We start from the raw sequence: 27,466 nt of genomic DNA on the forward strand, positions 1-27,466 counted from the left end.
ACTGGTTTGCTAAATGAAAGCATTTGTTTCATACCTGCCCAAATAGCTCAGCTAGTCACTTGTGGTATTGCGAAGAATTTATTTGTCGTGATTATATAGTGATACAATTATAGGAACTGCACGAGGTGATTGTGATGTATGAAACCATTTTAATAAAATGATTCAAATTCTAGGATGTAATACTGATGCTGTGTCTTCTGTGTCTAATACTTGCGGTAAAAATCTCACAACAAAGCACATTTTTAACGTTCATTATTTATTAAAAACAACCTGTTGTAATATGTCATTCCCAAATGCGTGTGATATTGTTTATGACAAATTGTCTTACTGAACGTTTCAAATAAACCTTGAAATTTATCACTGTTGGCATTTCATTCTTTTTCATAGAAGTCTCTACAGGAAATCAGCCTAACTAGGCTGAAAAGGATCTCGTCTGGGAGAACTGTTCTTCAAAAGATGTCGATTCGTCTTTACGATTCAAAACTCGAAGAAGATGGATTGCGCACTTATGTATTTATCGTCGAGAAATTTTCTTCAATTGGTTCCGAAATCTACTCAAAACCTTTTCACTTCGCTGGTCATCGTTGGAAAATCCAGGCTGGGATTAAAGAAAAGCACTTTGGAGCGTTTTTACGCTGGTTGAGCGGTGGGGAACACAGTAAGGGTGTGAAATGCAAGGTGAACTTCACGTTGGGCGTTTTAAACAAGGGGGAGATTTCAAAGTCAATTCGTCGCGGGAATATGACAGATAAGCCCGACGAATTTACAAAATCAGGATGTGGTATTGGCTGGGGAAAGTTGGCCTCTCTTGAAGATCTCGAGAGTGATCGTAATTTCATAACAGACGATACGATCTTGGTTGAACTGCATTGTCGTTTAGACGAGACGACATTTGAGAACAGGTTACCGTGCGCGGCGAAAGCTGGGGATAAGTTCATAAAGAGCTCAATGTTTTCATTCTGCAATAGTCGTTGGTCCATTATCATGTTTCCTAATGGACCGCCAAGTAAGAATGACGTCCCGCCTCAAAACGACAACGTCGCTGTTTATCTGCATTGCGAAGACGTCGGATTGCTTCGTTACAAGGTCGGCTTCTCGTTTCACGCTCGTAGCAGGCTCGCAAAGCAACGGCAAATCACGTATAACTTTTTCGATACTTCTCACGATACGTCTTGCAACGCTTTTGGTATCGAGCAATTTATGCCTTCAAAGGAACTCAAAAGAATCGCAAAGAATGGAAAGGTTAAGATCAAAGTCAAAATCAAATTCATGGAACCATACTTCTATCTTGCGCTTGATCCAGCGAACTTGAAGAACACAGAGGGAAAGATGTGTACACGTGAGGACTTGGTGGATCAATGTAATAACCCTCTTGCCTTGACCCTCGAAACGTCCCGAGACGAGAAGCTCGTTTTCAAATTGAAATATGATCCGCAATTTGAGAACGAGGCTCTGGATGAGATGCCGTATTTTAAGAAGATTTTTTGGCGAGCTGTTCTCAACTCGTTCGAGGATGATTCCGAAACGGTCGTCGTGTCGTCGTCGTCGGAAGCCGGGAAGAGTTCGTTTTGTTACAGCGAAGCCGAGTGCTCGATTGCATCCAGTTTAGATATCAGAAAGGTGGGAACCATTATTATCTAGTGACATTGATTGAGTGAGTGTTGACGAGAATCTGAAAGCAAGAGTTTCCATTTTTGATAAATTCTTCAGCTCTCGTGACCTAGTCAAAGGAAGACAAGAATTGCCAGAGAGTTGAATTAATAGCACGTAAAAAATGCTATTAGCTATCAACTTTTATCAAAATTTCACTATTTCGAAAGTCAAAAAGCTTGAGAAGCACTATCATTGACTCATATAAACTTTCTTTCTTTGTCTGCTGGCTTGCCTTTTCTTTTCTAATGATCAGCGTTTCTTGAATAAACTTTTATTACATTTCCTCCACAGATTGAAGAACGAGGTAGTGTGTTCCTGGACGAAGAAGATATGCTGAGTGTTCATGTTTTTATCGACGATGCAAATCTTGTTTATGATCCATTGCTTGATCCTCTCACGAAACAGAGCGTCTCAAAGTTGAGGGAAGAGAAAGACCAAAGATTGAGGAATTTGGAACGAGAATGGTAAGGTATCACTTGGTCTATAAACCTGTTTTTATACAAGAACTTCAGTATTGATGAAATCTGAACTAAACAAACGCTTATACGTTCTATACCTCTAACAATTCTTTCTAATGCATGTAGGAAGCTTCTCTTACAAATTTAATGAATACTCTCATGAATCAAACTAAGTTGACCGAGCATTCTTTTGTGTGTTCCGGTTAGATTTGAAAGGATTTATATAATTTTAAAACAGTGAAAGTTTCATCGAAAACACAATGGCGGAGAAAGATGTGATCATATCAGAACAGGAGGAGCTTTTGGAAGAACGCGATTGTATTATCAGTAAACAAGAGGGACATATCGCTGGCTTGAAAACAGAAATGGAAGACAACGATAAATATTTGAGTGAACTTGTTGACGGTAAAGATGAGGTAAGAGTTTGGACTTGAGAGGCAAGTTCTTTCGACCTTCTTCAATAAGTATAGTAGATAACAGAACTTGGTTCAATTCTAGTCGTTAAAAAAGGCTTAAACTACAACGAAGTAATATCTTCTGATTATAGACTGACCACTTTTTTGTTTTATCATTGTGAAGGGTGAAGCGAGCAAACTCCTCAAACGTAGTCTTCGACAATTGATCAAAAATGCGAAACCGTCAAAAGACGAAATAAAAGCACAGAAAACGGTCGAGAAGAAACTCAGCAAATTCCTGAAGGTTTGTCAACAAATAGATCAATAGTTCCGTTAATAGAGTAGTTTTGAATACAAGCTGGTCTGATGACAAATATGTTTTAGAAAAAGCTACCATTTAACATCAGTCGTGTGTCAGCTGTGGGTTCTTATGGACAGAAAACCACGTTAAAAGGATTGAGAGAGTGTGGTCTTGCCATTGCTATTCAAGGTAAGATTTGTCAGGAAGAAACGAGTCATTTTGAAGTGTAAAACCTCCATTTTTGGTTCCCTACGGGAATAGTTTAGTACAAATGTTATTGAGGATTCAAAGTTAGTTCAGTCTTCTCTTTTACCCAGATCTTCCTCGCACAGAACATGATAGCTGGCTACCAACGATCGTGGGCACCATTAAGACATTACTCAATCAACGTGATAAAAGCGACAGCACGATACCACCATGTTCTGAGTTCAACACCACATCATCGACCGTCAATTTCAGATGTGCTGACGTCGATGTTGAACTCACACCAATCAATGACTGGGAAAATAATGGTGGCTTCCAGGCCCTTTATCAAATGAGCCTGAAACAGAGCGCTGACGTGCAAGTTCAGTGAGTATTGGGAACGATATTAAGTATCTCAATATAAACCTGAAGTGATACCGTTTTATACTTTTGCGTGTAAGTGTTAGTGTGAAAAGAATTATTTTTTTTATCATCTTTTACAGTTACAACAACAACGTATGTGAACTTCAAGCAGCATTTATCGCCAATCAACCTGAGAAGGTAAATCAGTTGTTCTCCAATGATGTCTGTGGACAAAGCGTTAAATTAAACACTTTATTTTCCTCGTTCATTCCAGTGTAAAGATTTGATACGAGTTGTGAAGAAGTGGAGCCGTGATATTGAATGGGATCCTGGGACCAAACCAAGCGACTATCTTCTGTCATTACTCGTTGTTCAAGCCTACGAGATCGTGCAACCGTAAGTAGGAAAGAATAAAATTCCAAAGGCAATGGGGCTCGGAACCGCGCGCCTGCTAATAGAGTCCGGGAAAATTTTGAAATATAGGTCTCTGAAATCGCCGCAAATGCCTCTCAATTTAAGGATTAATAGAAAATAATAGAAGTATGTAAAGTTTTCAGCATGTTTGGCGCTCATATACAAATATTAAACAATATAACCTTGCTTTGGTTATAATGTCAAATATTTTGACATCGATAACCACGCTGTTTTAATGGTCAGAACCATTGGAAGACACTTGAACCATTCTTTCTTGTACTGATAGAGACATGGTCGAGCAGTCGTCGGCAGATCTCGACGTGTTGTTGGAGATGGCTGATATAGTAAATGACAGTAACCTCGAGTGAGTATGTAGCGGACGGAACGAATACGAACTGTCAATTAAACTTGTCAATCCATTATCTTCCTAATTTTGGTTTACATTTAGATTATCCTGGGACACGGACAACTACATCTCTGCGCAGTATCCGCGGCAGTTCTTCCCCAAACCCTTCACACAACCTATCGTCCAGGACCCCGCTATCCCCACCCACAACGTGGCCGAGTCAGGCATGGAGGATTGGAAAGAATTTCGAAAAAGGTTCAAGGAATGGGTTATCTCATTGACTCCTTGATAAAGTTTCAAATACCATTGTATCCAATCTTGTTTCATCGGTATTCAGACAAGATTTCCTGGGGTTTTCTCCGAATCAGATTTTAGTTGGAAAATCAGGGGGGTTAATTTAGTAGATTGAGAAATCAGGGGGAGGTAGAATTTAGCCAAAATTGACAAGGTAGTCTTTTCTCTCAACAAAATATCTTTATTTATAACTCTTCTGTTTTGGTAGTTTTGTTTATTGATAAATAGAGATTAAAAGACGTGAAATATTTCTCTATGTTGCTTCTAGATACTTTTAAATTACAAGACTGAAAGGATTTCATTTACTGTATTTAAAAAATTTATGATTTCATAAATGTCTAGTTCAGCCGGCCGGAGTAGAGTAAAATGGCGCACTTCGTAGACCTGGAAACTACTATGTCTTCATTGTCTCGCAGCCAATCAGAATCGAGCATTTTGTTCACAGAATTCAAAAAGAGAAACAAAAATTGTTACGAGTGGAGAAATATTTGCAGATATTTGACAACTTTTGTGTGTGTTTTTTTGAAGAATTTTCTCTTCAGTGTTGCTGTGAAGTTGACAAGATGTTTTCCAGTCCTTCGGTGGATAAAGAGAATGTTTTAGAAGAGGTAAATTTGTATTTTGCTGCCTTAGAAAGTTGAATTGAAAGATCGCTATTTTAATGTGTGCATTGTTGATTGTTTTCATTATTTCTGTACTCTTTGATATATGCCTCTGATACTGGATGGTTTTGATAATTTTACCACGGTTAAACACTAGCAATACAGTGAATAGAAGAAATGAGTAAAATCATCTGGCATTAAAATACGAAATATATAAAATGGAGCAGTGTTAGAGTTATAAAGATATGGAGCATTGTTTGGCTGATGGCACAGCCATTGCACTAAGATGCATCTGCTTACTACCATGTTTTTTGCTTTTGTATAGATTTTTGCTACAACACCTGGCAGAGCACCTCTGAAGACTGTCCAAAAGGGAAGCATTGCAGCCGTGGGGACACCCTTGGGGATAGCGAAGAGAACACCAAGGCCAGGGTCTGCACATGCCACAACACCTAGTTTCCGTAGGCTGGCAAGAAGATTGAAACGACAGAGTGTACCGTTTGCTTTATCAAAGCCAGTGTCAATATTTGACAACAATGGAAAAGGTATCTTCACAGGAAATCCTGTCTTTGAGGAAGGCGGACAACAATTGAAAAGAAATGGACCAGGGTTGAATGAAATGATACAAGACAAAGTCTCTGAAACTGTTATCAAGATTAGGGAGGTATATCAATTAATATAATTATATAATTATCATTAGCAAACCATCATTATTATCACCAGTGATCATTACCATATGCCGCCCATCATCATAAACAAAATCATATATTCTATAGAGGTATGAGGCAACCTTAGCTCAGAAACAACATGATCTTGATGAAAAGAATATCATGATCTCACAGCTACAATCAGAAATCAGCCTTCTAAAACACTCTCACAATGACAGCCAGACACAGTCAGAAAAAGTAAACCAGGATTTGAGCATTTCAAACTTTGTGAATGAAGTAATCTCAAAGGCTGCTCAAGAGATCCAGAATGAAGATTCCACAGCAGAAACCTGCGACCTGCAACCTTCCTCTGTTGATTTAATACAAAATACCTCACCAGTAAAGCTTAGAGGTTGCTCAACTGCAATCACACCAACAAAATTGGTTTCTGCAGGAACATCTCCAATAAAACTTAAACTAACAGAAAACGAGACATCCATGACGCCCGTCTTGAAGATCCATGAAGCAACTTCGGTAACCCCGGTTGGAACAGCAGACGCAATGCTGGCAACCTCTCCTGCTTGTCTGAAAGATGCAGGAATTTCCACATCACCTTTCTGCCTGCTGGACTCAACAACAAACACATCTCATAACTGTTCACTCAACTCAGTGCAAGAGACCTCATCCACGAGCACCAAATCTGATGGAGAACACAAACCATATCCTGGATCTAAAGGCGGTAGCTCCATTCCAGATGGGAATGATACCGATCCATCCTTCAATTGTGCAGAAGAAACAGCAGTAGCTGCACCTATAAAACCGGAGCAAGATTTTGGAAGCCTGAATGTATCCTCACAGAGAGAATCCTGTGGGACCCCACTCTCTTCAATACATATAACAGATGCAGATAATGGTCACGCCTTTTCCGACAATACCCTAAAGGAAATTGGAACATCAATGACACCCGTCACCCTAATACACAAACACACACTGGTGTCTCCAGTGCAAACATCAAATGTATCAATATCCACCTCGCCCCTTGTTGCTGCTCTCCATCCAGAAATCATTACAAGCCTGCCACTCAGTCAACTCCGATCCGAACTAGAATCAGCCGCAATCAGCAATGAGCTTCTGAGAAGCGAATGCGACGAGCTTAGCGCAAAGATTGAACTACTGCAGTCATCTGTCGACAAGGCAAGATCTGAGGCTGAGAGGAAATGTAGCTCAATGCAAAATGTGGTAGATTCTCTTACAAAAAAACTTGAAGAAGCTTTGGAGCTCAATGAGGATATGGAAAGGAAGAAGGTGAAATCGTTTATAAAATCACAATACAATACAGTTTTATTACTTTTCAAGTACTTTTATAATGGTACATGATTGAGAAAATCATAATCCCTTGGGTCAGCTCTATAACCTAGCCTATTGTACAACTGGCTAGAGTTTAGCAATTAAACTGCTGAACCGAGCTCGCCAGCCTGCCCCACTGCTAAACTCCAACTGTTCTCATTATCATTACAGCCTTTGAACGCTGAGGAATATGACAAAACCATCAGCAGTCTGCAGAAAGATATCTTGTTGAAGGAGAAACAGATGACATTTTACATCAAGGTACTCGTGAGCTAAACTAGGTGTTGCTTGAAAAACATATGAAAACAAAAACCATGCATGTTATGATAGTTTCATAGGCCAGCACTGGAAATCGTGAACACTTGAGCAAGCTGATTATGCAGTAATTTTTTGCATTGTATGTGTTAATTAAACAGAAAGCATCTGAAGCAGATAACTTACAAAAAGACTTGCGAAGAATGTATGCAAAATACAATGCACAGGTATGAATCATTGATACTGTTTAGTTAATATAATATACTATGCAACTCTATCTGTTTGTAGAGGTCCAGTAAGGATCATCTCTTATTGATCCAGTGTTACTACAGGAGCAAACCTAAACTAAACCAACTTTATTTATACTGGATAGCTCTATCAGTTCTAAACTGTTCTTCCTAGAGGTCCAGTAAGGATCATCTCTTATTGATCCAGTGTTACTACAGAAGGAAACCTAAACTAAACTAACTTTATTTATACTGGATAGCTCTATCAGTTCTAAACTGTTCTTCCTAGAGGTCCAGTAAGGATCATCTCTTATTGATCCAGTGTTACTACAGGAGGAAACCTAAACTAAACTAACTTTATTTATACTGGATAGCTCTATCAGTTCTAAACTGTTCTTCCTAGAGGTCCAGTAAGGATCATCTCTTATTGATCCAGTGTTACTACAGGAGGAAACCTAAACTAAACTAACTTTATTTATACTGGATAGCTCTATCAGTTCTAAACTGTTCTTCCTAGAGGTCCAGTGAGGATAATCTCTTATTGATCCAGTGTTACTACAGGAGGAAACCTAAACTAAACTAACTTTATTTATACTGGATAGCTCTATCAGTTCTAAACTGTTCTTCCTAGAGGTCCAGTAAAGATCATCTCTTATTGATCCAGTGTTACTACAGGAGGAAACCTAAACTAAACTAACTTTATTTATACTGGATAGCTCTATCAGTTCTAAACTGTTCTTCCTAGAGGTCCAGTGAGGATAATCTCTTATTGATCCAGTGTTACTACAGGAGGAAACCTAAACTAAACTAACTTTATTTATACTGGATAGCTCTATCAGTTCTAAACTGTTCTTCCTAGAGGTCCAGTAAAGATCATCTCTTAATGTTACTATTATTTTCAGCACCAGTCATACATGACAATGGAAGAAGAAACGAAGAAACTCAGTGAGAACTACAGCGCAAAGTGTGTCAACTACGACGCATTACAAAGTGAACTTTGTGACGTGAAAGTTGAACTACAGCAAGCTCTTCAGGAGATTGAGGCTCATGGTAAAGTCAGGGAGGAGGCTAAAGAGCATCAAGTGAGATGCAGCATTCTTGAAGAACAGATTCAGGTTTGTCTCAAATAAGTAGATTTGTATTTTAAACCCCCAACTAGGGCGATTCGGAAGGTTAATAAGAGAAGCACTTGTTGGAGGTGATACAGGGTCAAGGGCCAGGGCAGACGTATCCATCCATGAAATTTTTCTTGTGTGCATTTAACCGGCATTTTCTTCCTCTTCAAATTCTTCAACATTCAGAGCTCTAGCTGAGGTGCCGGGAACCGACTTATAAATAGTAGAACCACATTTCTCGATCAACGTATTTTTTCAGCAAGTATAACAGCATGGTATTTTTATCGTTTATTACATTCTCCTGAAAGCGACACTTTCTTTGCAAAGTCTTGATGTAAACTGAGTTATCGCGGATTTCTGGTGCAAAGTTCTCGAGCGTCTCCGTCGGGATTCTCCTAGCAATGACATCAAGTATTTTCTCAAGTGGTAACTCGTGACGTGCAGCGTAAGGAAGAAGACGCAAAGTATTTTCGGGCTCAAGATTCCCAGCTTCATTCATACATCGCTTTATGACATCTATCGCTGTGTATTTGTCAGCGATCTCGAGAATATCGAAAATATTGTCATCGTCAATTTCTACAATTTCATCGCCCAGCATTATCGTTGGATATAATAACTTGAGGAATTCATTCATAGCAAAATAGTCATCGTCTTTTAACTCGATTCTCTCCTGTGTTGCATCCTTGAAGTTGCCGTTGAACATCGCTTCAAACACAGGTGACTGCAACGACAGAATGTAGCGATGGACATGAAGCTCTTTGCTTTCGACCACCAACACAGCATCGCTCCTTCGCCATGGTTTTGAAAAAAAATCATAATTTTTTTCCCCCATATTTACGTTCATGTATACTGTAATGTACTCGCTTTCATGAAATGTTTTCAAGAAGTCAGAATGTAATATGACTCTTTGTGAGCCATTTTCGTTCGGGTAGGCACTTAGGGTAGGCTAATCGGGACACACATCAATGACACACGTTATTTCAACTTAGTAACGGCCACTGGTAACGGCACGTCTTTTATGAGTTTTATCGTAATTGAGTTATAATGTAAGATATTATCATGGACTTTGACTTATCTGTTTCATATTTTTACAGACCTTCCAATGCCAGCAGAGAGAGAATCTGGAGTTCTTGGAGCAAGAGAGAAAAGGACTGGAAGAGACAAGCCTTGAGTTGGAACAACAAGTAAGCGTCACTTTGTGAATCGAGAAGAGTTCATTGCCCAAAACAAAAAATTTGATGGTGAGAACTCGTGCATCATGTAACACCAAACGTCAAATTCAAGAATTTCCGTCTAGTTCCAGTCGGAGTAACTCCATACAAAATTCGTATTTTCAATGTTTTCCTAACATCATTCACTTCCTGCCATTGTCATCTTATAAATGAAAGCCGGCAACTGCTAGGTTTACTACGAGTACGGTCCTTAATTCAAACCATTTTACGCTTCTTTTAAAGGTTAAAAGGCTTTCGGAAGAACTAAGTTTGGCGCGTCAGGCTTTTGAGGAAAAGTCACGACTACACGAGGATACGAGTGACACTGTGCGTCAATTACGGTACGTTCAACGGTTCACGTTTTGTTCGTTTCCACAGCAACACGGGAGTGAAACGCTAACTTCAGCACTATACTTGGTTGAACCAAAAATAAGTGATTTGAGTTTTTGACTCTGTTTCTCGTTAAGAATTTAGCAAATGATTGTATTTTACATAGTTCTAGACATTCCTAGATAATTCCTCTCTACGTCTGTCTTAAACGTTCAAAAACCCAGAAAAACTACGCCAAGTTAGCGTTCCATGTTCTAGCTATTACACTGACTCGAAATCATCAGTTTTCCTCCAGTAATGGCAGTGTATACTTACAATCCACAGGAGTCAACTATCTGACGTCCAGGATGAACTGAACGCTGTACAATCTCAGGCGTATCTGCTCATGTTGGAACAAGAGAAAGAATTGACAGCTGCATCGAGAGTTCTGGAAGACACCTGGGAACGACTTGTGCCTGTCGTCGAGACGTATAAAGAACGTGCCAAACAACAGGAGGAGGTAAGCGTAGGAGGGACCCCCCGACCCTCTCTCCACCTGGGACGTCACTCCTTCCCCGCACACACCCACTAAGGAGCCGTAAGACTTTCATTGCAATTTTTTTTATCATTTTTTTAGCCGACAGTGGAGAAAAATAGCGAAGAAATATTAGGGAACGAATACAGACCATCGTTTGTGTATTCTGTCCTGGCAGCTGTTTCAGGATCCGTGCCAACGGTAAGAACACATCGCGCACACCAAGTTTACCCAATTGCCATGCACTAGCTGTCTTCCCCTCGAGATTCAGAAATTGAGCAGTTTTAAACATGATAGAAATAGAAGACATATATATAGGATCTCTATTAAATTTTCCAAACAATCCAACTGGCGACGTGAAGCTTTTTGAAGGAGTCATCGTATTTTTATTTACAGTCTGAGAATGTCAAGAACTCTTCATCGCCAGAAGACACGACGGAGGATGATAATAACACTGGAGTGGTCCCTTGTGAGGAACCAGCAGTTGACGTGCAGAGTCACGAGGGGGAAGACTTCACCCTAGTGAGCCGAGCCAAGGCTTTTCAAACACTTCTCTCAGATCTCGAAGGATACGTGCAAGACGGTAATGAACACGCGCAGATGACGATACAACGGCAAGTTGATGAGATGTAAGTATTATGAGGGAGGGGGGTGAAATGATGATGTTCTGGGGGCTATGAATGGCTAACTGGGGGTTAAATGATGGTGGTGTGGGGGGTATGAATGGTTTTGATTCTGATCTTGTTGATATTTTGTCCAGCGCTAATCTTGAGGAATCCTTGCTTGAGGCAAAGCAACAACAAAATGAACAGTTGACAATCTTGAAACAAGAACTGGAAAACGAAGCCTGCGGTGATGAAGAAATTGCAACGAGAGAACGACAACAAACAATACGAGATTGAAAGACTCAAGCTGGAACTGAAAACCGCTGAAGAAAATTTTGAGACGTCGCAGGAACGAATGAGGGAGATTGGAAACAGATGCTGCGCTTTGATCGAACAGGAGGCTGAGAATCAGGTAACGAAATTGCTCACCTGACGTAGCAGTTGTGCCCATCTCTATTCGCTTTTGAAAACTGATGAAACTCTTGTAGAAACTCCCGTTTGTTAGTCAGACAGCATTAACTCTCGTTTGGCTGGTACTTTTCAGATAATCCTGCCAGAAAAACCTTGTTCTTTTGTTTAGATATTAGTCGAATACACTATCGAATACATACATGCGCATGACGATTTTGGTTGCAAATTGAGCTAATTTATCATGTTACACAATGTTTTCTTTACAAGATGTTAAATGAGAAACTTCGCCTTCTTAACGATGAGCTCGAGAAAGTGAAGCAGGAAAAAACGTGTTTGGAGAAAGAACTGGAGGAGAACATTAAAAGACTACAGAGATTGGTCGACGCCAGCGAGAGTACTGACCAAGAGAAGCAGGCGACTCTTGTGCGGGAGAGCTTTACCGATCTTCTGAACAAGAAACTGCATTTGGAAAGAGAGGTATCACAGTGCCTTGTGATGTTTTATACTTACATGATATGTGCAGTTTAAGGTTTGTATTTCCACACGACGATACGAAGCTGTTATCGTGTTTTTGTTTAGGTCGAGAAGTTGCGAAGTTCTTTTGCGAAAACGCTGAAAGAGAACGAGAGTTTTGCACAGTATAACGCGCGCTTGGAAAACAAGGTATTTTAGTAGCTGTTTTGGTCTTCTAATGCAGCAATTTCCATGGTCTCAGAGACTGGTATTGGACTAAATCAATTGGTCGACTACATTCGCACCCTGTGCCAAATATAATTGCTTTTTTGTATACCAATTTATAGGCGAGCATTCTTGGCAGTAATCTCTTGAGAGCTGAAGAAGAAATATATAGACTGGATGGTATTGTTGATCGATTTTGCATTGTGAGTACTCTTTTGTAAATCGTTAGAACGTCGTTTCAACTTTGTTTTCGAACGAGTTCAGCATTATAATTCTTTAAAACGACTTTCTCCCAGGCGACGCAGGCCAGTTGGCAAACAATGACGGCTTCCCAGGATCTGCGGGATTTACTGAAGGAACTTGATATTGTTGTGGAATAGGAGCCAGTGGACTTGTGGACGTGCGTACGAAAGGGGGGTTTTAAACTTGTAAATAGTGTCTTATCTTACCATATGATCGAATAGATTCGGTTAATAGAGTTTTATATCGTATACGCCCCTCGTGAATGAAAACCGCAGCAATTGAGATGATTTTTAGCATGGCATGTCTTTGGTACAAATAATGGTAACAACCAAAACAACTTCGATGCAAGTGAAGCGCTCGTCCCCCCCCCCTCTTTCGCTGTACCTGGTCTCTAAGGGGGAGGGGTTGGCATTGTGCACAGCTGAGTATAGCCTGAGTTGACGTTTTTAACCTCGTTTCCAAGCTTTTGCTTTTAATGTAGGGAATTCTCAAGGAGGGAATATTTTCGCTCTTCCTAAGGAATTCTCGAATTTCCAAAACCGCAAAGCATTGTGGTTGGTTACATTTCCAAAGTGCAAAGCAATATTAAACGCTGGTTTGGATACAAAACTTACACAGGAAAGCAAGCTTTTTTTTTCATTAAACTGCGCCAAGACATCAAATTATAGACCTTTATCGCCATTACAAGGTAATGTGTATTAATTTAGTTCTTTTTGGGCAAGTAAACGCTCTAAAAATGCTATTTTTTCGAGCAAGTCTTGTCTGTCTATCGGAGCAAACATACAGACCGCAGATGTTTTGAGCTATATATAAAGTAATTTACGTTTTATGAAACGTTTCGAGTGCTAGTGTTAGAAAATATTATGATTGAGATATTTGGCCATTATATATCAGGCCGATATGGGTGGACTATTTTAACGTTTATGACTTTATGTTTAACACAATCTTTGAGAATTTATTGCATGATATTTTTGAGGAAGATAATTAACGAGCTATTTACATTTCTTTTTCCGTTTTGACCTCGATTTCGAAAAGGGATCGATGTGTGCCATGCTTTTTCGTTTAAAACAATTTTATTGAGCCCTGAAATTCTGGTTGTGATGTTTTTGCATTCTGCTTGTGTGAAATATATGCTCTGTTCTTAAACAGAATAACATCTTTGTGTTATTTAGGATGTCAAGAAGTGATGTTCGAACCACAAAAGTTTATGTTGGGAATCTTCCTCATGATGCTCGTAAGGAAGAGCTAGAACATGAATTCTCGCGCTATGGTAAACTCCAAGATGTTTGGGTGGCCCGTAACCCCCCTGGATTTGCTTTTGTTGAATTCTACGATGAACGTGATGCCAAAGATGCGTGCGATGACTTGGATGGTCGAACTCTGTGTGGGGCACGGGTCAGAGTGGAAATATCACATGGTAAAAGTCGGGGGAGAGGTCGTGGCCGAGGAGGTGGTGGAAGAGATCGCCGTGATGATCGTAGAGACGATCGCCGTCGTTATGACGATGGTGGTAGCCGGGGACAGAGGTAAAATTTGCTGCGGGTTAAAAAATTTTTGCTTTTGTTTATATCAATTTACATGAGTAATATTTTTTGTCTTTTTAACAATGCCTAGGTATCCTCCCCCATTTCTAAGTTCCATCCATGCGACAAATTGTTACACATCCTCGCCATAGAGGAACTGAAACACAACCACAGTTTGCCGCGATCTCTCTATAATATCTCTTCAATTTCGACCATCGTTGTCAACACTACAATGTTCACTGTATCGCCGATTACTCTACTGCTTCGTCAGCAAATTCTGCAAAAGTTCTGTGGAAAGTAAACAACCGAGAATAGCTTTTCTCACCATCCGCTCGGAGTTGCTGAACCTGTTCTACATAAATGCCTTTTTTCAACCAACAACACAACAGCTGCAATATTTCCTAGGCATCCACTGAGATTTATCACCGATAATCCTTTTGAATCGCTTTCTGCCAACTAAATTTCAACGTTTGTGAGGGTAATTCATCTTCACAAAGATTCATCATCTTCGGAAGCATCAACTTCAGTGAAATCTGCACGAAAAATTTCATATTCGACTTCGTCTGTATGCTCAGCTCACCACAAAGGTCAAAATCTCATAGTTTTTTTGTTCCTCAAAAAAAGGAAAGGTATAAAACTAGGAGGGTTGTGTAATACTTTTTGTTCAAGTTCTTAATCACTAAGTTATTGTTCAAGGCCATAAAAATGGCTGTTGTCAGACATTCCACCCATTTTCCAAAACTTTCTTCCAATTTTTAGGAGCTGGCGAAGTCGTTCAAGATCACCAGATCGACGCTATTAAAATATCCACATTTGGTAAGCTTTTGTTTTCCTTTAAAGAGGGTTAAGGTCTGTTCACACGATTTCAATTTTGTTGGTTCCAATTCACCTGTGACGTATGAAATATAGTCGGCTATTGGTGAAGCCGTAGTACATTGGCTTCAGTGGATTTTCTGCTGATATACATTACAAGACAACAGACTATAAAACATCCATCAGAAGTGAATTGGATCCAACAAAATTGGATTGTGTGAACAAACTTTTACAGTGCCTTTTGTGAATTGCTTAATATCTTCTTCTCATAACAATGGGTGTATGCTGCTCAATTGAAGATCACTAAAATTTAACATGTTTCTGATTTTTCTAAACAAACTTCAGCTCATAGTTATTTAGAACCATAGTGATCTAAAATAGGGTTAAATATTCTGACCGTAGTTGATATTATAGGAAATATAGTAATTCAAAATGTACATTTTATTGACTGTTTGTTTTCTCATACTAAACCTAAAATATTTTGTTTTCAGGAAGGTGTTTTAAAGTTGTAGAATATGATGGCTGAAGTGTCTTCAAACTTAACCTAGGATTCCTAAGAGTCCTGTTCCTTTTTCTTGTGCTTGTAACCTGCTCAATTGGACATACTTTGCATTTGTTTTTATCTTTGTATATGATTTATTAAAGTTAACATCTTAAAATTGTATTTGTCTTCAGAAATAAAATTCCTTAAAGCTTCTTTTATTAGTTTTTATTTTGAATACCAAGAGGTTCAATGCACTTTGGCTACAACATGAAATTTTCCCAGTGTGACGTGTGCTTGGCTGTGCTCAATCTGTGTTTATGTGCTTTTTTCCTTGGGCTTTTTTCCAAAACTACATAATTTTCCACACTGTTTGGAGCCTTGGCCAAAGCAGCACAAAATTAATTAGTAAGTTTCTGTTTTTAATGAAAAACTAGTCCAAATTTTTTAGGATTTTCGCATTTGAAAAAACTTCTTTTGATTATTCAAAATTTGTTTCCAGTAATATATTGTATGTATTTTTCTTTATCTCTAAATACTTGTGGACATCTGAGGCACAAAGCAGCTTGGCACATTTGATGCAGACATATTCAAAAGAAGAGCTGGAGAGTAGAAAGCAGATCCACAAACCAAGTATACAGATGAGGAGAAATGAAAGGTAGTTATCTTCTATTACTTCAGATGTGTTGTTTATCGTTCATAGCAGTGATAGGTAAATTATATTAGAATCTACTTTTTCTTTATGTGGAAATATCGAATTTTTTTATGTAGCCGGTGTTGGCCCAGAGCTGATTGATGCATTTGATACATATTCAAAAGAAAAGCTGGAGAGATGAAGTAAATCATCATCACATTAAGTATACAGATGAAGAAAAATGAAAGGTAGTTAACTACGTTGCTCTACATGTGTGTTTCTCATTCATAGCAATGATAGGTAAATGGTATTAGAATCTATCCTTTTCGTGTGTGGAAATGTCTATTTTTGATTTGTTTACAGGCCTTGGTTATACATATTCAAAAGAAGAGCTGGAGAGAAGTGAATCGACACTCTAAGTATACAGATGATTCGAAATGAAAGGTAATTGCTTTAAGCTATACATATTTCTATCATTCATAGCAACGATAGGTAAATAAATGATATTACAGTTTATTTTTTGTTTATGTGGAAATATATCTTTTTTCTTTATGTGGAGGCCTTGGTCCAGTGTGTATCAGTACATTTCACACATTTTCAAAAGAAGAGCCAGAGAGAAGCCATTGGGATGTACATCAATGTACAACTAAAGAAAAATGAAAGGTTGCCTACCTTATCCTATCCATATGTTTATCATTCATAGCATGAAAAGCTCTTGTTTGATATATTTTTCCAGTACTAATATCTGGGGAGTGTATATTATGTTTACATATAATAGAAACAATAGGTACAAAAGAAATCAGACAGGTATATAGTACAAATGTATGAATATGGATCATACAACCCAGTACAATTCAGCTTCTCTAGGTATGGCTCTGGGCAGGATATTGCAATCCACCAGATAGTGATTCTTTCAATTAATTGTTTTAAAATCGTCTGTAGTTGGCTATAACTTTGATTAAATATTAGTATTCCTATATAGAGGACCTCTTTAATAATGTTGCTTTGATGAGCAATCCAGTATAAATAAAGTTAGTTTACTTTAGGTTCCTTTAGTAGTATAAGCATGGATCAATAAGAGATTGTCCCAACTGGACCTCTGGGAAGATCAGTTTAAAACTAATAGAATGCATGTAGGCATTTGAGTTATCTTAATGTGTTTGGTGGTGATAGCATCTTTCTTAAGAATATTGATTGATGTTGATTTGTTTCATTGACAGATTATATATGCTGAGGAAGCGGACACTCTAGTTTCAAAATTTGTAAAAAAGTAAGTGCTCTATTTTATCTTAAGATGACTAAGACAGTGGTCTTTTAATTCTGAGTGAAGATTGTGTTCTGAATTTTTAGACCTTGCTTCTGTAGTTTTATCTCTGGTGTATTTCCTACAGACCTTAAGATGCAGGAATCTCTTCTTCATCATTTTCAAAGGTAATTAATGTAATTCCTAACATTATTGCTAATTCTGAGATACCCAGAAAATTTGCTTTGATGAGCAATCCAATTTAAAAAAGTAGTAAGCATGGATCAATAAGAGATTAAGAGGGGTAAGCCATACCATTTTGGCCAAATTTGACCACTTTTTGATTCTTGTAAAAACCAACCAAATATGCTCTAAAAAGAAAGATATAAGTCTTAGGAAGCCATTTTTCGCATTTTCAGACAGTTTTTGAACACTTCAAAAAGTCGTCAAAATTGACCAAAATGGTAAGGGGTAAGCGTTACCATTTTGGCCAATTTTGACCACTTTTTCATTGTTCCAAAAACCAACCGAATCTGCTCTAAAATGAAAGATATTACTCTTAGGAAGCCATTTTTAGCATTTTAAGACACTTTTTTAACATTGAAAAAGTCGTCAATTTTGACCAAAATGGTAAGGCTTACCCCTTACCATTTTGGTCAATTTTGACGACTTTTTCAACTTTTCAAAAACTGTCTTAAAATGCTAAATATAGCTTCCTAAGACTAATTTCTTTCATTTTAGAGCACATTTAGTTGGTTTTTATAACAATGAAAAAGTCGTCAATTTTGACCAAAATGGTAAGGCTTACCCCTTAAAATACTAGAAATAGCTTCTTAAGACTAATATCTTGAGATGACTGCTTGAGATGACTGCCTGAGATAACTGCCTGAGATGACTGCCTGAGATGATTGCCCGAGATGACTGTCAATTTACATCCTGTGGACAAGTGCTGCAAGGCCAACGCCATCTAGAATATGGAGTCCTAATCATTTTGTTCTATTATTGCTAGCCAAGGAACTGCCAACGATGACCTTCTCGGAGCAGAACAAAAGCTATTCGGAGGCATGTCATTTAGTGTTATCAGTTAACTGGACTTTGGGAGAGTTTTCTTGCAAAATGTTTGCCAAGGTAATTATTATAAGAGATCATAAAGGCTTTTTAATGTTTCTCATGGTATACTGATCTGTGTTGTTTTCTGTGATTAAGTGATGTTTTCTTCATGTTGTTTATCACTGAAGCTAAAGAATTGAGATACAACAATCTGACTGACTTTAGGTGTAAGACGTTCGCCCAGCTATTGTAGACCGCATGGAATCGATTCAAGTCTTTTAAAAATTTGTGAATCAAGATGAGAATGAACTTAGTGAATCTGTAATTGCTGCTATATGTTTTGGCTAAAATATAAAAAAGACTGTTGTATGTCTCCAAAACAAAGGAGCTTATATTTATGATACCAAAAAGTACAGGATTGTTTGACATCAGAAATACAAAGAATTCGGCACACAGCGACAATTCACCTTTTAAAACGAAACGAAAAAACTAGAAGCAAAAAAAAAATTGTGCTTCGAAACAAAACTAGAATGCACCGCTTTTAAAATGTTGAAATTGAAATATAGGAAAGGACAACTTTTTTCTAGGCGTTTAGCGATTCGTTTATAGTAACATCGCTCACGATGATGTTCGGAGTTGATCGGCATGTTGTCGTACATTATCATACCACGTGATCTGCTATGATCACATGGTAATTATCGCCTATAAAAATAATCTCAACGTTAAAAAAAAATTTCTTTAATTAGGTGGCGATCGAAGGTGGACAGCAAGATCGAAGCTCAGCAAGATTGAAGCTGCAAGATTTGTTCGAGGAAGAAGGAGTTCGCCGTTGACTAAAAGGTGGGTTCCGGCGATTATATGCGTAATCTGCGGTTGCTTTGTCCGACCCCAGTAGGGGGACCGTTTGCCTAGAGCGTTTTGGTCCCCCGCACGCTGCTAGTTGACTAGTTCCCACTGTAGGCCTTTACACTAATCTACGGGAAGGCCGTAGGCCTTCCTTAAGGAGTACAGTGTAGCTGAGCCGAACCCTTTTTTTTCGTTGTATATAGGTTTATCTGAACAGCTAGTTGTCAAGATGAAGGTGACTCGCCCGGCCAAATTCAAAATGGCGATGCCAAAGAAAACCATCCACGTGGACCGTTCGCGGACCTTTCTGAGCAAGATTGTTGTGCTGTCTGGTCAAAGTTAAGTATTTTACTTTGATGTTTGTGTGCCTTCTGCTAATTGTTGGCCAGAAATAACAAAAAGCCATATACAATATGAAATATTCTGCGTACAAGGTTATCTAAAGTTTCGAGCTTAATTCTGCCTGCAATGATGATAATTTTTTACTGAAAATTTATGTCATGAGCAATTTCCGCACCCATAGACTGAAGCAGAACTGAACATTATGTCATTAACGTTTATCTCAACAGCCAGTTATCAAGACGAACCTCAAGAGAACAGTTGAAATAGAAAATAGAAATCAGTTCAAGACTCGCCCGGCCGCCGAATTCAAAATGGCGATCCCATCCACGTGGACCGTTCGCGGACCTTTCTGAGCAAGATTGTTGTGCTGTCTGGTCAAAGTTAAGTATTTTACTTTACTGTTTATGTGCCTTTTGCTAAAACTAGACAATAATTAAGATAGTTGAAAATGCAATTTTATATTAATAATGTCTTCTTATATTCAAGATTTTTCTTGGTCAAGAGTGCAACATGAACTGTGGATATGAACTTTACTGTCAGATGAACATTGGAAGTGACAAGATTTCTGCACAGAGGTAATTCGATTGTTCCTTCAAAAGTTATATCAGCCTTGCAGCTGAAATTCTTGTAGTGACCTTGTAATACATATCAACTGCCCAGGTATATATTTTGTTATTTAGTATAAGGGGGAATTTGCTGCAACTAGGATTTTTTTTGGAAAATCGTCAGGCAGTCACAAATTTTGCTAAGATTAATAAGTTAACATTGCTTCTATGCTCACTATGTGTCACCAGTAATAAATTCCTGTGGTGGTCTTTAAATAAATATATAGAATACCTGACCAAAAACTAGACAATAATTAAGATAGTTGAAAATGGAATTTTATATTAATCATGTCTTATTTATATATCTATATTCAAGATTTTTCTTGGTCAAGAGTGCAACATGAGGTGTGGATATGAACTTTACTGTCAGATGAACATTGGAAGTGACAAGATTTCTGCACAGAGGTAATTCGATTGTTCCTTCAAAAGTTATATTAGCCTTGCAGCTGAAATTCTTGTAGTGACCTTGTAATACATATCAACTGCCCGGGTATATATTTTGTCATTTAGTATAAGGGGGAATTTGCTGCGACTAGGATCTTTTTTTGGAAAATCGTCAGGCAGTCACAAATTTTGTTAAGATTAATAAGTTAACATTGCTTCTATGCTCACTATGTGTCACCAGTAATAAATTCCTGTGGTGGTCTTTAAATAAATATAGCAACCATAGTTATATGTAGAGGGATGAAGTATAACCATAGAATACCTGACCAAAAACTAGACGATAATTAAGATAGTTGAAAATGGAATTTTATATTAATCATGTCTTATTTATGTATCTATATTCAAGATTTTTCTTGGTCAAGAGTGCAACATGAGCTGTTGATATGAACTTTACTGTCAGATGAACTTTGGAAGTGACAAGATTTCTTCACAGAGGTAATTTGATTTTGTCATGGATGGTCAGCATTTGATTTTAAAAAGCCACTACATTGTTGAGATGACAACTATGAAATTGAAATTTGCTTCTATGGTCACCATGTGTGAAACCAATGATGAAACTTGATGCTATAACAGCTGAACTAGTCTGGCTGATTACTAAAATTCCTGTGGTGGTCTTACAATAAATATCCACAAAAAAGTGGGAGAACTTGGGAGAAATTTTTTCTGAGATCCCTGTGATTTATATTCTGTAGTACTCAGAAGGGTGATACCCAGTTTTTCTGTGTTCAAATTAAATAGTGACATATGTCTGGGTTGAATATATGCATGTGACACATTCTTTTTATTGAAAATGGCAAAAATATAATTGGCATAAAACAGATGACTAAAGTAAGATAATGAGTAATATCTTTTAATAATGATGTCAGGTTGAAAATACAAACTTTGCTGCCACTTTTTGCCTAAAAGGATTGATGAAATGCTTTTTCTCTTTAGAATGAATGAAGTTGAAGAAGTTGAAAGGCACCCCTGAAGAACTTGAATTATTTTAGCCCTATCCTAGATTCATTAATTAATATATTTTAGTGTGTGATATATTTTAGTGTTTTCAGTTTTCAAAACTTGGATTTATAAAGAGAAATTATTCTTTGTAAAGTTTAAGAAGTAAACCTTCTTGTCTGGTGGTGTTAGTGTTTTGATTTTGCATGTTTTTCCGTGTGCTTTCACAATTGAAAAGATTTTGGCAGTTGCTTCTAAATGTTTTTTGAAAAGTTGAAGAAGAAACTTGATTTTTGTCTTGTGGTGTTTGTTGTTTCGATTTTGCATGTTTTTCCGTGTGCTTTCACAATTGAAAAGATTTTGGCAGTTGCTTCTAAATGTTTTTTGAAAAGTTTAAGAAGAAACTTGATTTTTGTCTTGTGGTGTTTGTTGTTTCGATTTTGCATGTTTCCGTGTGCTTTCACAATTGAAAAGATTTTGCAGTTGCTTCTAAATGTTTTTTGAAAAGTTTAAGAAGAAACTTGATTTTTGTCTTGTGGTGTTTGTTGTTTCGATTTTGCATGTTTGCCGTGTGCTTTCACAATTGAAAAGATTTTGACAGTTGCTTCTAAATGTTTTTTGAAAAGTTTAAGAAGAAACTTGATTTTTGTCTTGTGGTGTTTGTTGTTTCGATTTTGCATGTTTTTCCTTGTGCTTTCACAATTGAAAAGATTTTGGCAGTTGCTTTGGCTTTTTCTTATACTTCTTTTCTCTTTAATTTCTTCTTAGTATTAGTTTTTTTTCTAAATATATTTTCTCTGATTATTTTTTTGATGAAATTCTTTTTTTACTTTAGTGTTGAAGAAAGTTGAAAGGCACCCAGATTCTCATTAATTCATATATTTTAGTGTGAAATGAGATGAGTTTTGTGACAATTTTCAAAACTTGGATTTATAAAGATAACTTTTTTCTTTGTGAAGTTTAAGAAGTAAACCTTTTTCATCTGGTGGTGTTAGTGTTTTTATTTTTTTTTGCAAGTTCTTCTGTGTGACTTGACAATTCTAAATTAAACCTCTTAGTATTTTTTAGTATTTTTTCTAAGTTAAAAAAAAACCTGTTAGTATTATCTTCTATTTATCTAGTTTTTTCTTTTTTTTTCTCTATAATAGTTTCTTTTTTCTAGTTTTTACTTCTATTTCTCTAGTTTTTTTTTTTTTCTATTTTTTTTCTCTAGTTTTTTTTCTCTCTATTTTTTTTTCTCTCTAGTTTTTACTTCTATTTCTCTAGTTTTTTTTCTATTTTCTACTAGTTTTTTTCTCTAGTTTTCCCTCTTAGTTTTTTTCTCTAGTTTTTTTTTCTCTAGTTTTTTTTTCTCTAGTTTTTACTTCTATTTCTCTAGCTTTTTTTCTATTTTTCTACTTAGTTTTTTTTCTCTAGTTTTTTTTCTCTCTAGTTTTTTACTCTAGTTTTTACTTCTATTTCTCTAGTTTTTTTTCTACATAGTTTTCTTTAGTTTTTTTCCCTTAGTTTTTTTCTCTAGTTTTTTTTTCTCTCTAGTTTTTTTACTCTAGTTTTTACTTCTATTTCTCTAGTTTTTTTTTCTATTTTTCTAGTTAGTTTTTTTGTCTAGTCTTTTTCTGTCTAGTTTTTTTTTTCTAGTTTTTACTTCTATTTTTTCTTCTATTTCTCTAGTTTTTTTTTCTAGTTTTCTAGTTAGTTTTTTTGTCTAGTTTTTTCTTTTCTCTAGTTTTCTATTTTTCTAGTTGTTTTTTCTTGTTTTTTTCTATTTTCTAGTTATTTTTTGTCTATTTTTTTGTCTAGTTTTTCTTCTCTATTTTTCCTAGTTTTTTTTTCTATTTTTCTAGTTAGTTTTTATGTCTATTTTTTCTAGTTTTTTTTTCTAGTTTTTTCTATCTATTTCTCTAGTTTTTTTTCTATTTTTCTAGTTTTTCTTCTATTTCTCTAGTTTTTTTTCTAGTTTTCTAGTTAGTTTTTTTGTCTAGTTTTCTAGTTAGTTTATTTGTGTAGTTTTTTTTTGTCTAGTTTTTTTCTATCTATTTCTCTAGTTTTTTTTCTATTTTTCTTAAATTTTACAAAGAAAAAAGTAAAGCCACACACAGGTAGCCCAAGACAGACACAGGTAGCCCAAGACAGACACAGGTAGCCCAAGACATTTGACCAAAATGGTAAGGGGTAAGACTTACCGTTTTGGCGAATTTTGACCACTTTTTGATTCTTCTAAAAACCAACCAAATATGCTCTAAAATGAAAGATATTAGTCTTAGGAAGCCATTTTTAGCATTTCAAGACAGTTTTTGAACAGTTCAAAAGTGGTCAAAATGACCAAATGGTAAGGGGTAAGACTTACCGTTTTGGCCAATTTTGACCACTTTGTGATCGTTCCTAAAACCAACCAAATACGCTCTAAAATGAAAGATATTAGTCTTAGGAAGCCATTTTTAGCATTTCAAGACAGTTTTTAAACAGTTCAAAAAGTGGTCAAAATTGACCAAAATGGTAAGGGGTAAGACTTACCGTTTTGGCCAATTTTGACCACTTTTTGAGCATTCCAGAAACCGACCAATGTGCTCTAAAATGAAAGATAATAGTCTTAGGAAGCCATTTTTAGCATTTAAGACAGTTTTTGAACAGTTCAAAAAGTGGTCAAAATTGACCAAAATGGTAAGGGGTAAGACTTACCGTTTTGGCCAATTTTGACCACTTTTTGAGCATTCCAGAAACCGACCAAATGTGCTCTAAAATGAAAGATAGTAGTCTTAGGGAAGCCATTTTTAGCATTTTAAGACAGTTTTTGAAAAGTTCAAAAAGTGGTCAAAATTGACCAAAATGGTAAGGGGTAAGACTTACCGTTTTGGCCAATTTTGACCACTTTTTGAGTGTTCCAAAAACCGACCAAATGTGCTCTAAAATGAAAGATAGTAGTCTTAGGAAGCCATTTTTAGCATTTTAAGACAGTTTTTGAACAGTTCAAAAAGTGGTCAAAATTGACCAAAATGGTAAGGGGTAAGACTTACCGTTTTGGCCAATTTTGACCATTTTTTGAGCATTCCAGAAACCGACCAAATACGCTCTAAAATGAAAGATATTAGTCTTAGGAAGCCATTTTTAGCAGTTCAAAAAGCGGTCAAAATTGACCAAAATGGTAAGGGGTAAGACTTACCGTTTGGCCAATTTTGATCACTTTTTAAGTGTTTCCAAAAACCGAACAAATGTGCTCTAAAATGAAAGATATTAGTCTTAGGAAGCCATTTTTAGCATTTTAAGACAGTTTTTGAACAGTTCAAAAAGTGGTCAAAATTGACCAAAATGTAAAGGGGTAAGACTTACCGTTTTGGCCAATTTTGACCACTTTTTGATCGTTTCAAAAACCAACCAAATACGCTCTAAAATGAAAGATATTAGTCTTAGGAAGCCATTTTTAGCATTTCAAGACAGTTTTTGAACAGTTCAAAAAGTGGTCAAAATTGACCAAAATGGTAAGGGGTAAGACTTACCGTTTTGGCCAATTTTGACCACTTTTTGATCGTTCCTAAAACCAACCAAATACGCTCTAAAATGAAAGATATTAGTCTTAGGAAGCCATTTTAGCATTTCAAGACAGTTTTTAAACAGTTCAAAAAGTGGTCAAAATTGACCAAAATGGTAAGGGGTAAGACTTACCGTTTTGGCCAATTTTGACCACTTTTGAGCATTCCAGAAACCGAACCAAATGTGCTCTAAAATGAAAGATAATAGTCTTAGGAAGCCATTTTAGCATTTTAAGACAGTTTTGAACAGTTCAAAAAGTGGTCAAAATTGACCAAAATGGTAAGGGGTAAGACTTACCGTTTTGGCCAATTTTGACCACTTTTTGAGCATTCCAGAAACCGACCAAATGTGCTCTAAAATGAAAGATAGTAGTCTTAGGAAGCCATTTTTAGCATTTTAAGACAGTTTTTGAACAGTTCAAAAAGTGGTCAAAATTGACCAAAATGGTAAGGGGTAAGACTTACCGTTTTGGCCAATTTTGACCATTTTTTGAGCATTCCAAAACCGACCAAATACGCTCTAAAATGAAAGATATTAGTCTTAGGAAGCCATTTTTAGCAGTTCAAAAAGCGGTCAAAATTGACCAAAATGGTAAGGGGTAAGACTTACCGTTTTGGCCAATTTTGATCACTTTTTAAGTGTTCCAAAAACCGAACAAATGTGCTCTAAAATGAAAGATATTAGTCTTAGGAAGCCATTTTTAGCATTTTAAGACAGTTTTTGAACAGTTCAAAAAGTGGTCAAAATTGACCAAAATGTAAAGGGGTAAGACTTACCGTTTTGGCCAATTTTGACCACTTTTTGATCGTTTCAAAAACCAACCAAACGCTCTAAAATGAAAGATATTAGTCTTAGGAAGCCATTTTTAGCATTTCAAGACAGTTTTTGAACAGTTCAAAAAGTGGTCAAAATTGACCAAAATGGTAAGGGGTAAGACTTACCGTTTTGGCCAATTTTGACCACTTTTTGATCGTTCCTAAAACCAACCAAATACGCTCTAAAATGAAAGATATTAGTCTTAGGAAGCCATTTTTAGCATTTCAAGACAGTTTTTGAACAGTTCAAAAAGTGGTCAAAATTGACCAAAATGGTAAGGGGTAAGACTTACCGTTTTGGCCAATTTTGACCACTTTTTGAGCATTCCAGAAAACCGACCAAATGTGCTCTAAAATGAAAGATAGTAGTCTTAGGGAAGCCATTTTTAGCATTTTAAGACAGTTTTTGAAAAGTTCAAAAAGTGGTCAAAATTGACCAAAATGGTAAGGGGTAAGACTTACCGTTTTGGCCAATTTTGACCACTTTTTGAGTGTTCCAAAAACCGACCAAATGTGCTCTAAAATGAAAGATAGTAGTCTTAGGAAGCCATTTTTAGCATTTTAAGACAGTTTTTGAACAGTTCAAAAAGTGGTCAAAATTGACCAAAATGGTAAGGGGTAAGACTTACCGTTTTGGCCAATTTTGACCATTTTTGAGCATTCCAGAAACCGACCAAATACGCTCTAAAATGAAAGATATTAGTCTTAGGAAGCCATTTTTAGCAGTTCAAAAAGCGGTCAAAATTGACCAAAATGGTAAGGGGTAAGACTTACCGTTTTGGCCAATTTTGATCACTTTTTAAGTGTTCCAAAAACCGAACAAATGTGCTCTAAAATGAAAGATATTAGTCTTAGGAAGCCATTTTTAGCATTTTAAGACAGTTTTTGAACAGTTCAAAAAGTGGTCAAAATTGACCAAAATGTAAAGGGGTAAGACTTACCGTTTTGGCCAATTTTGACCACTTTTTGATCGTTCAAAACCAACCAAATACGCTCTAAAATGAAAGATATTAGTCTTAGGAAGCCATTTTTAGCATTTCAAGACAGTTTTTGAACAGTTCAAAAAGTGGTCAAAATTGACCAAAATGGTAAGGGGTAAGACTTACCGTTTTGGCCAATTTTGACCACTTTTTGATCGTGTTCCTAAAAACCAAATACGCTCTAAAATGAAAGATATTAGTCTTAGGAAGCCATTTTTAGCATTTCAAGACAGTTTTTGAACAGTTCAAAAAGTGGTCAAAATTGACCAAAATGGTAAGGGGTAAGACTTACCGTTTTGGCCAATTTTGACCACTTTTTGGTCGTTCCTAAAACCAACCAAATACGCTCTAAAATGAAAGATATTAGTCTTAGGAAGCCATTTTTAGCATTTCAAGACAGTTTTTGAACAGTTCAAAAAGTGGTCAAAATTGACCAAAATGGTAAGGGGTAAGACTTACCGTTTTGGCCAATTTTGACCACTTTTTGAGCATTCCAGAAACCGACCAAATGTGCTCTAAAATGAAAGATAGTAGTCTTAGGAAGCCATTTTTAGCATTTTAAGACAGTTTTTGAAAAGTTCAAAAAGTGGTCAAAATTGACCAAAATGGTAAGGGGTAAGACTTACCGTTTTGG

General features: G+C 36.7%; 4 protein-coding genes and 3 long non-coding RNA genes across 8 annotated transcripts; 5 read left to right on the plus strand and 2 right to left on the minus strand.

Annotated features, from left to right (window-relative positions):
• The first annotated feature begins 317 nt into the window (after positions 1-317).
• LOC114520564 lies at positions 318-4,670 on the plus strand. The gene is made up of 10 exons (XM_028540861.1): positions 318-1,620; positions 1,945-2,117; positions 2,350-2,527; positions 2,691-2,810; positions 2,891-2,996; positions 3,125-3,377; positions 3,494-3,551; positions 3,628-3,749; positions 4,054-4,131; positions 4,216-4,670. The coding sequence occupies exons 1-10, from the start codon at positions 457-459 to the stop codon at positions 4,400-4,402; spliced, it is 2,439 nt and encodes an 812-aa protein (XP_028396662.1). The 5' UTR covers positions 318-456; the 3' UTR covers positions 4,403-4,670.
• A 142-nt stretch (positions 4,671-4,812) lies between these two features.
• LOC114520636 (myosin heavy chain, non-muscle-like) lies at positions 4,813-12,842 on the plus strand. Its single transcript, XM_028540951.1, has 16 exons — positions 4,813-5,015; positions 5,335-5,673; positions 5,786-6,961; positions 7,175-7,264; positions 7,420-7,485; positions 8,388-8,600; positions 9,695-9,784; positions 10,055-10,152; positions 10,466-10,640; positions 10,758-10,856; positions 11,052-11,284; positions 11,416-11,672; positions 11,939-12,148; positions 12,251-12,334; positions 12,472-12,552; positions 12,646-12,842. The coding sequence occupies exons 1-12, from the start codon at positions 4,971-4,973 to the stop codon at positions 11,555-11,557; spliced, it is 2,766 nt and encodes a 921-aa protein (XP_028396752.1). The 5' UTR covers positions 4,813-4,970; the 3' UTR covers positions 11,558-11,672; positions 11,939-12,148; positions 12,251-12,334; positions 12,472-12,552; positions 12,646-12,842.
• On the minus strand, positions 8,761-9,449 carry LOC114520637 (kelch-like protein 3). Its single transcript, XM_028540953.1, has one exon. It carries the CDS (start codon positions 9,442-9,444, stop codon positions 8,815-8,817), a length of 630 nt encoding a protein of 209 aa, XP_028396754.1. The 5' UTR covers positions 9,445-9,449; the 3' UTR covers positions 8,761-8,814.
• On the plus strand, positions 11,939-14,122 carry LOC114520682 (U1 small nuclear ribonucleoprotein A-like). The gene is made up of 5 exons (XM_028541003.1): positions 11,939-12,148; positions 12,251-12,334; positions 12,472-12,529; positions 13,056-13,146; positions 13,765-14,122. The coding sequence occupies exons 1-5, from the start codon at positions 11,939-11,941 to the stop codon at positions 14,120-14,122; spliced, it is 801 nt and encodes a 266-aa protein (XP_028396804.1).
• A 1,800-nt stretch (positions 14,123-15,922) lies between these two features.
• LOC114520579 lies at positions 15,923-19,132 on the plus strand. The gene is made up of 8 exons (XR_003686703.1): positions 15,923-16,067; positions 16,181-16,291; positions 16,407-16,487; positions 16,603-16,706; positions 17,264-17,313; positions 17,394-17,474; positions 18,296-18,414; positions 19,083-19,132. It is a non-coding gene; the product is annotated as an uncharacterized LOC114520579 (long non-coding RNA).
• Positions 19,133-20,073: 941 nt separating this feature from the next.
• Positions 20,074-21,631, plus strand: LOC114520619. Of its 2 annotated transcripts, none has more exons than XR_003686709.1 (3): positions 20,074-20,099; positions 20,920-21,008; positions 21,507-21,628. It is a non-coding gene; the product is annotated as an uncharacterized LOC114520619 (long non-coding RNA). The 2 variants fall into 2 exon arrangements; XR_003686710.1 differs by lacking the exon at positions 20,074-20,099 and adding an exon at positions 20,522-20,534 and having other exon boundaries at positions 21,507-21,631.
• Positions 21,632-24,023: 2,392 nt separating this feature from the next.
• LOC114520620 lies at positions 24,024-25,753 on the minus strand. The gene is made up of 3 exons (XR_003686711.1): positions 25,647-25,753; positions 24,524-24,579; positions 24,024-24,078 (listed from the first exon to the last, which is right to left on the minus strand). It is a non-coding gene; the product is annotated as an uncharacterized LOC114520620 (long non-coding RNA).
• Positions 25,754-27,466: the final 1,713 nt, after the last annotated feature.

Source organism: Dendronephthya gigantea, unplaced genomic scaffold, assembly GCF_004324835.1.
Source record: "Dendronephthya gigantea isolate DGI-Jeju-01 unplaced genomic scaffold, DenGig_1.0 000016F, whole genome shotgun sequence".
NCBI classification, from domain to species: Eukaryota; Metazoa; Cnidaria; class Anthozoa; order Malacalcyonacea; family Nephtheidae; genus Dendronephthya; species Dendronephthya gigantea.

What these genes read in the sequence shown, in the direction of transcription:
- LOC114520637 (XM_028540953.1), bottom strand. Translation starts at nt 9,444, where the DNA reads ATGAACGTAAATATGGGGGAAAAAAATTATGATTTTTTTTCAAAACCA.
- LOC114520682 (XM_028541003.1), top strand. Translation starts at nt 11,939, where the DNA reads ATGTTAAATGAGAAACTTCGCCTTCTTAACGATGAGCTCGAGAAAGTG. An exon ending in ACGCGCGCTTGGAAAACAAG is followed by an intron (nt 12,335 to 12,471) that starts GTATTTTAGTAG and finishes ACCAATTTATAG; the next exon opens with GCGAGCATTCTTGGCAGTAA. An exon ending in CAAAACCGCAAAGCATTGTG is followed by an intron (nt 13,147 to 13,764) that starts GTTGGTTACATT and finishes TGTGTTATTTAG; the next exon opens with GATGTCAAGAAGTGATGTTC.
- LOC114520564 (XM_028540861.1), top strand. Translation starts at nt 457, where the DNA reads ATGTCGATTCGTCTTTACGATTCAAAACTCGAAGAAGATGGATTGCGC. An exon ending in TTGTTGACGGTAAAGATGAG is followed by an intron (nt 2,528 to 2,690) that starts GTAAGAGTTTGG and finishes ATCATTGTGAAG; the next exon opens with GGTGAAGCGAGCAAACTCCT. An exon ending in AGCGCTGACGTGCAAGTTCA is followed by an intron (nt 3,378 to 3,493) that starts GTGAGTATTGGG and finishes CATCTTTTACAG; the next exon opens with TTACAACAACAACGTATGTG.
- LOC114520636 (XM_028540951.1), top strand. Translation starts at nt 4,971, where the DNA reads ATGTTTTCCAGTCCTTCGGTGGATAAAGAGAATGTTTTAGAAGAG. An exon ending in GTGCCAAACAACAGGAGGAG is followed by an intron (nt 10,641 to 10,757) that starts GTAAGCGTAGGA and finishes TCATTTTTTTAG; the next exon opens with CCGACAGTGGAGAAAAATAG. An exon ending in TTTCAGGATCCGTGCCAACG is followed by an intron (nt 10,857 to 11,051) that starts GTAAGAACACAT and finishes TTTTATTTACAG; the next exon opens with TCTGAGAATGTCAAGAACTC.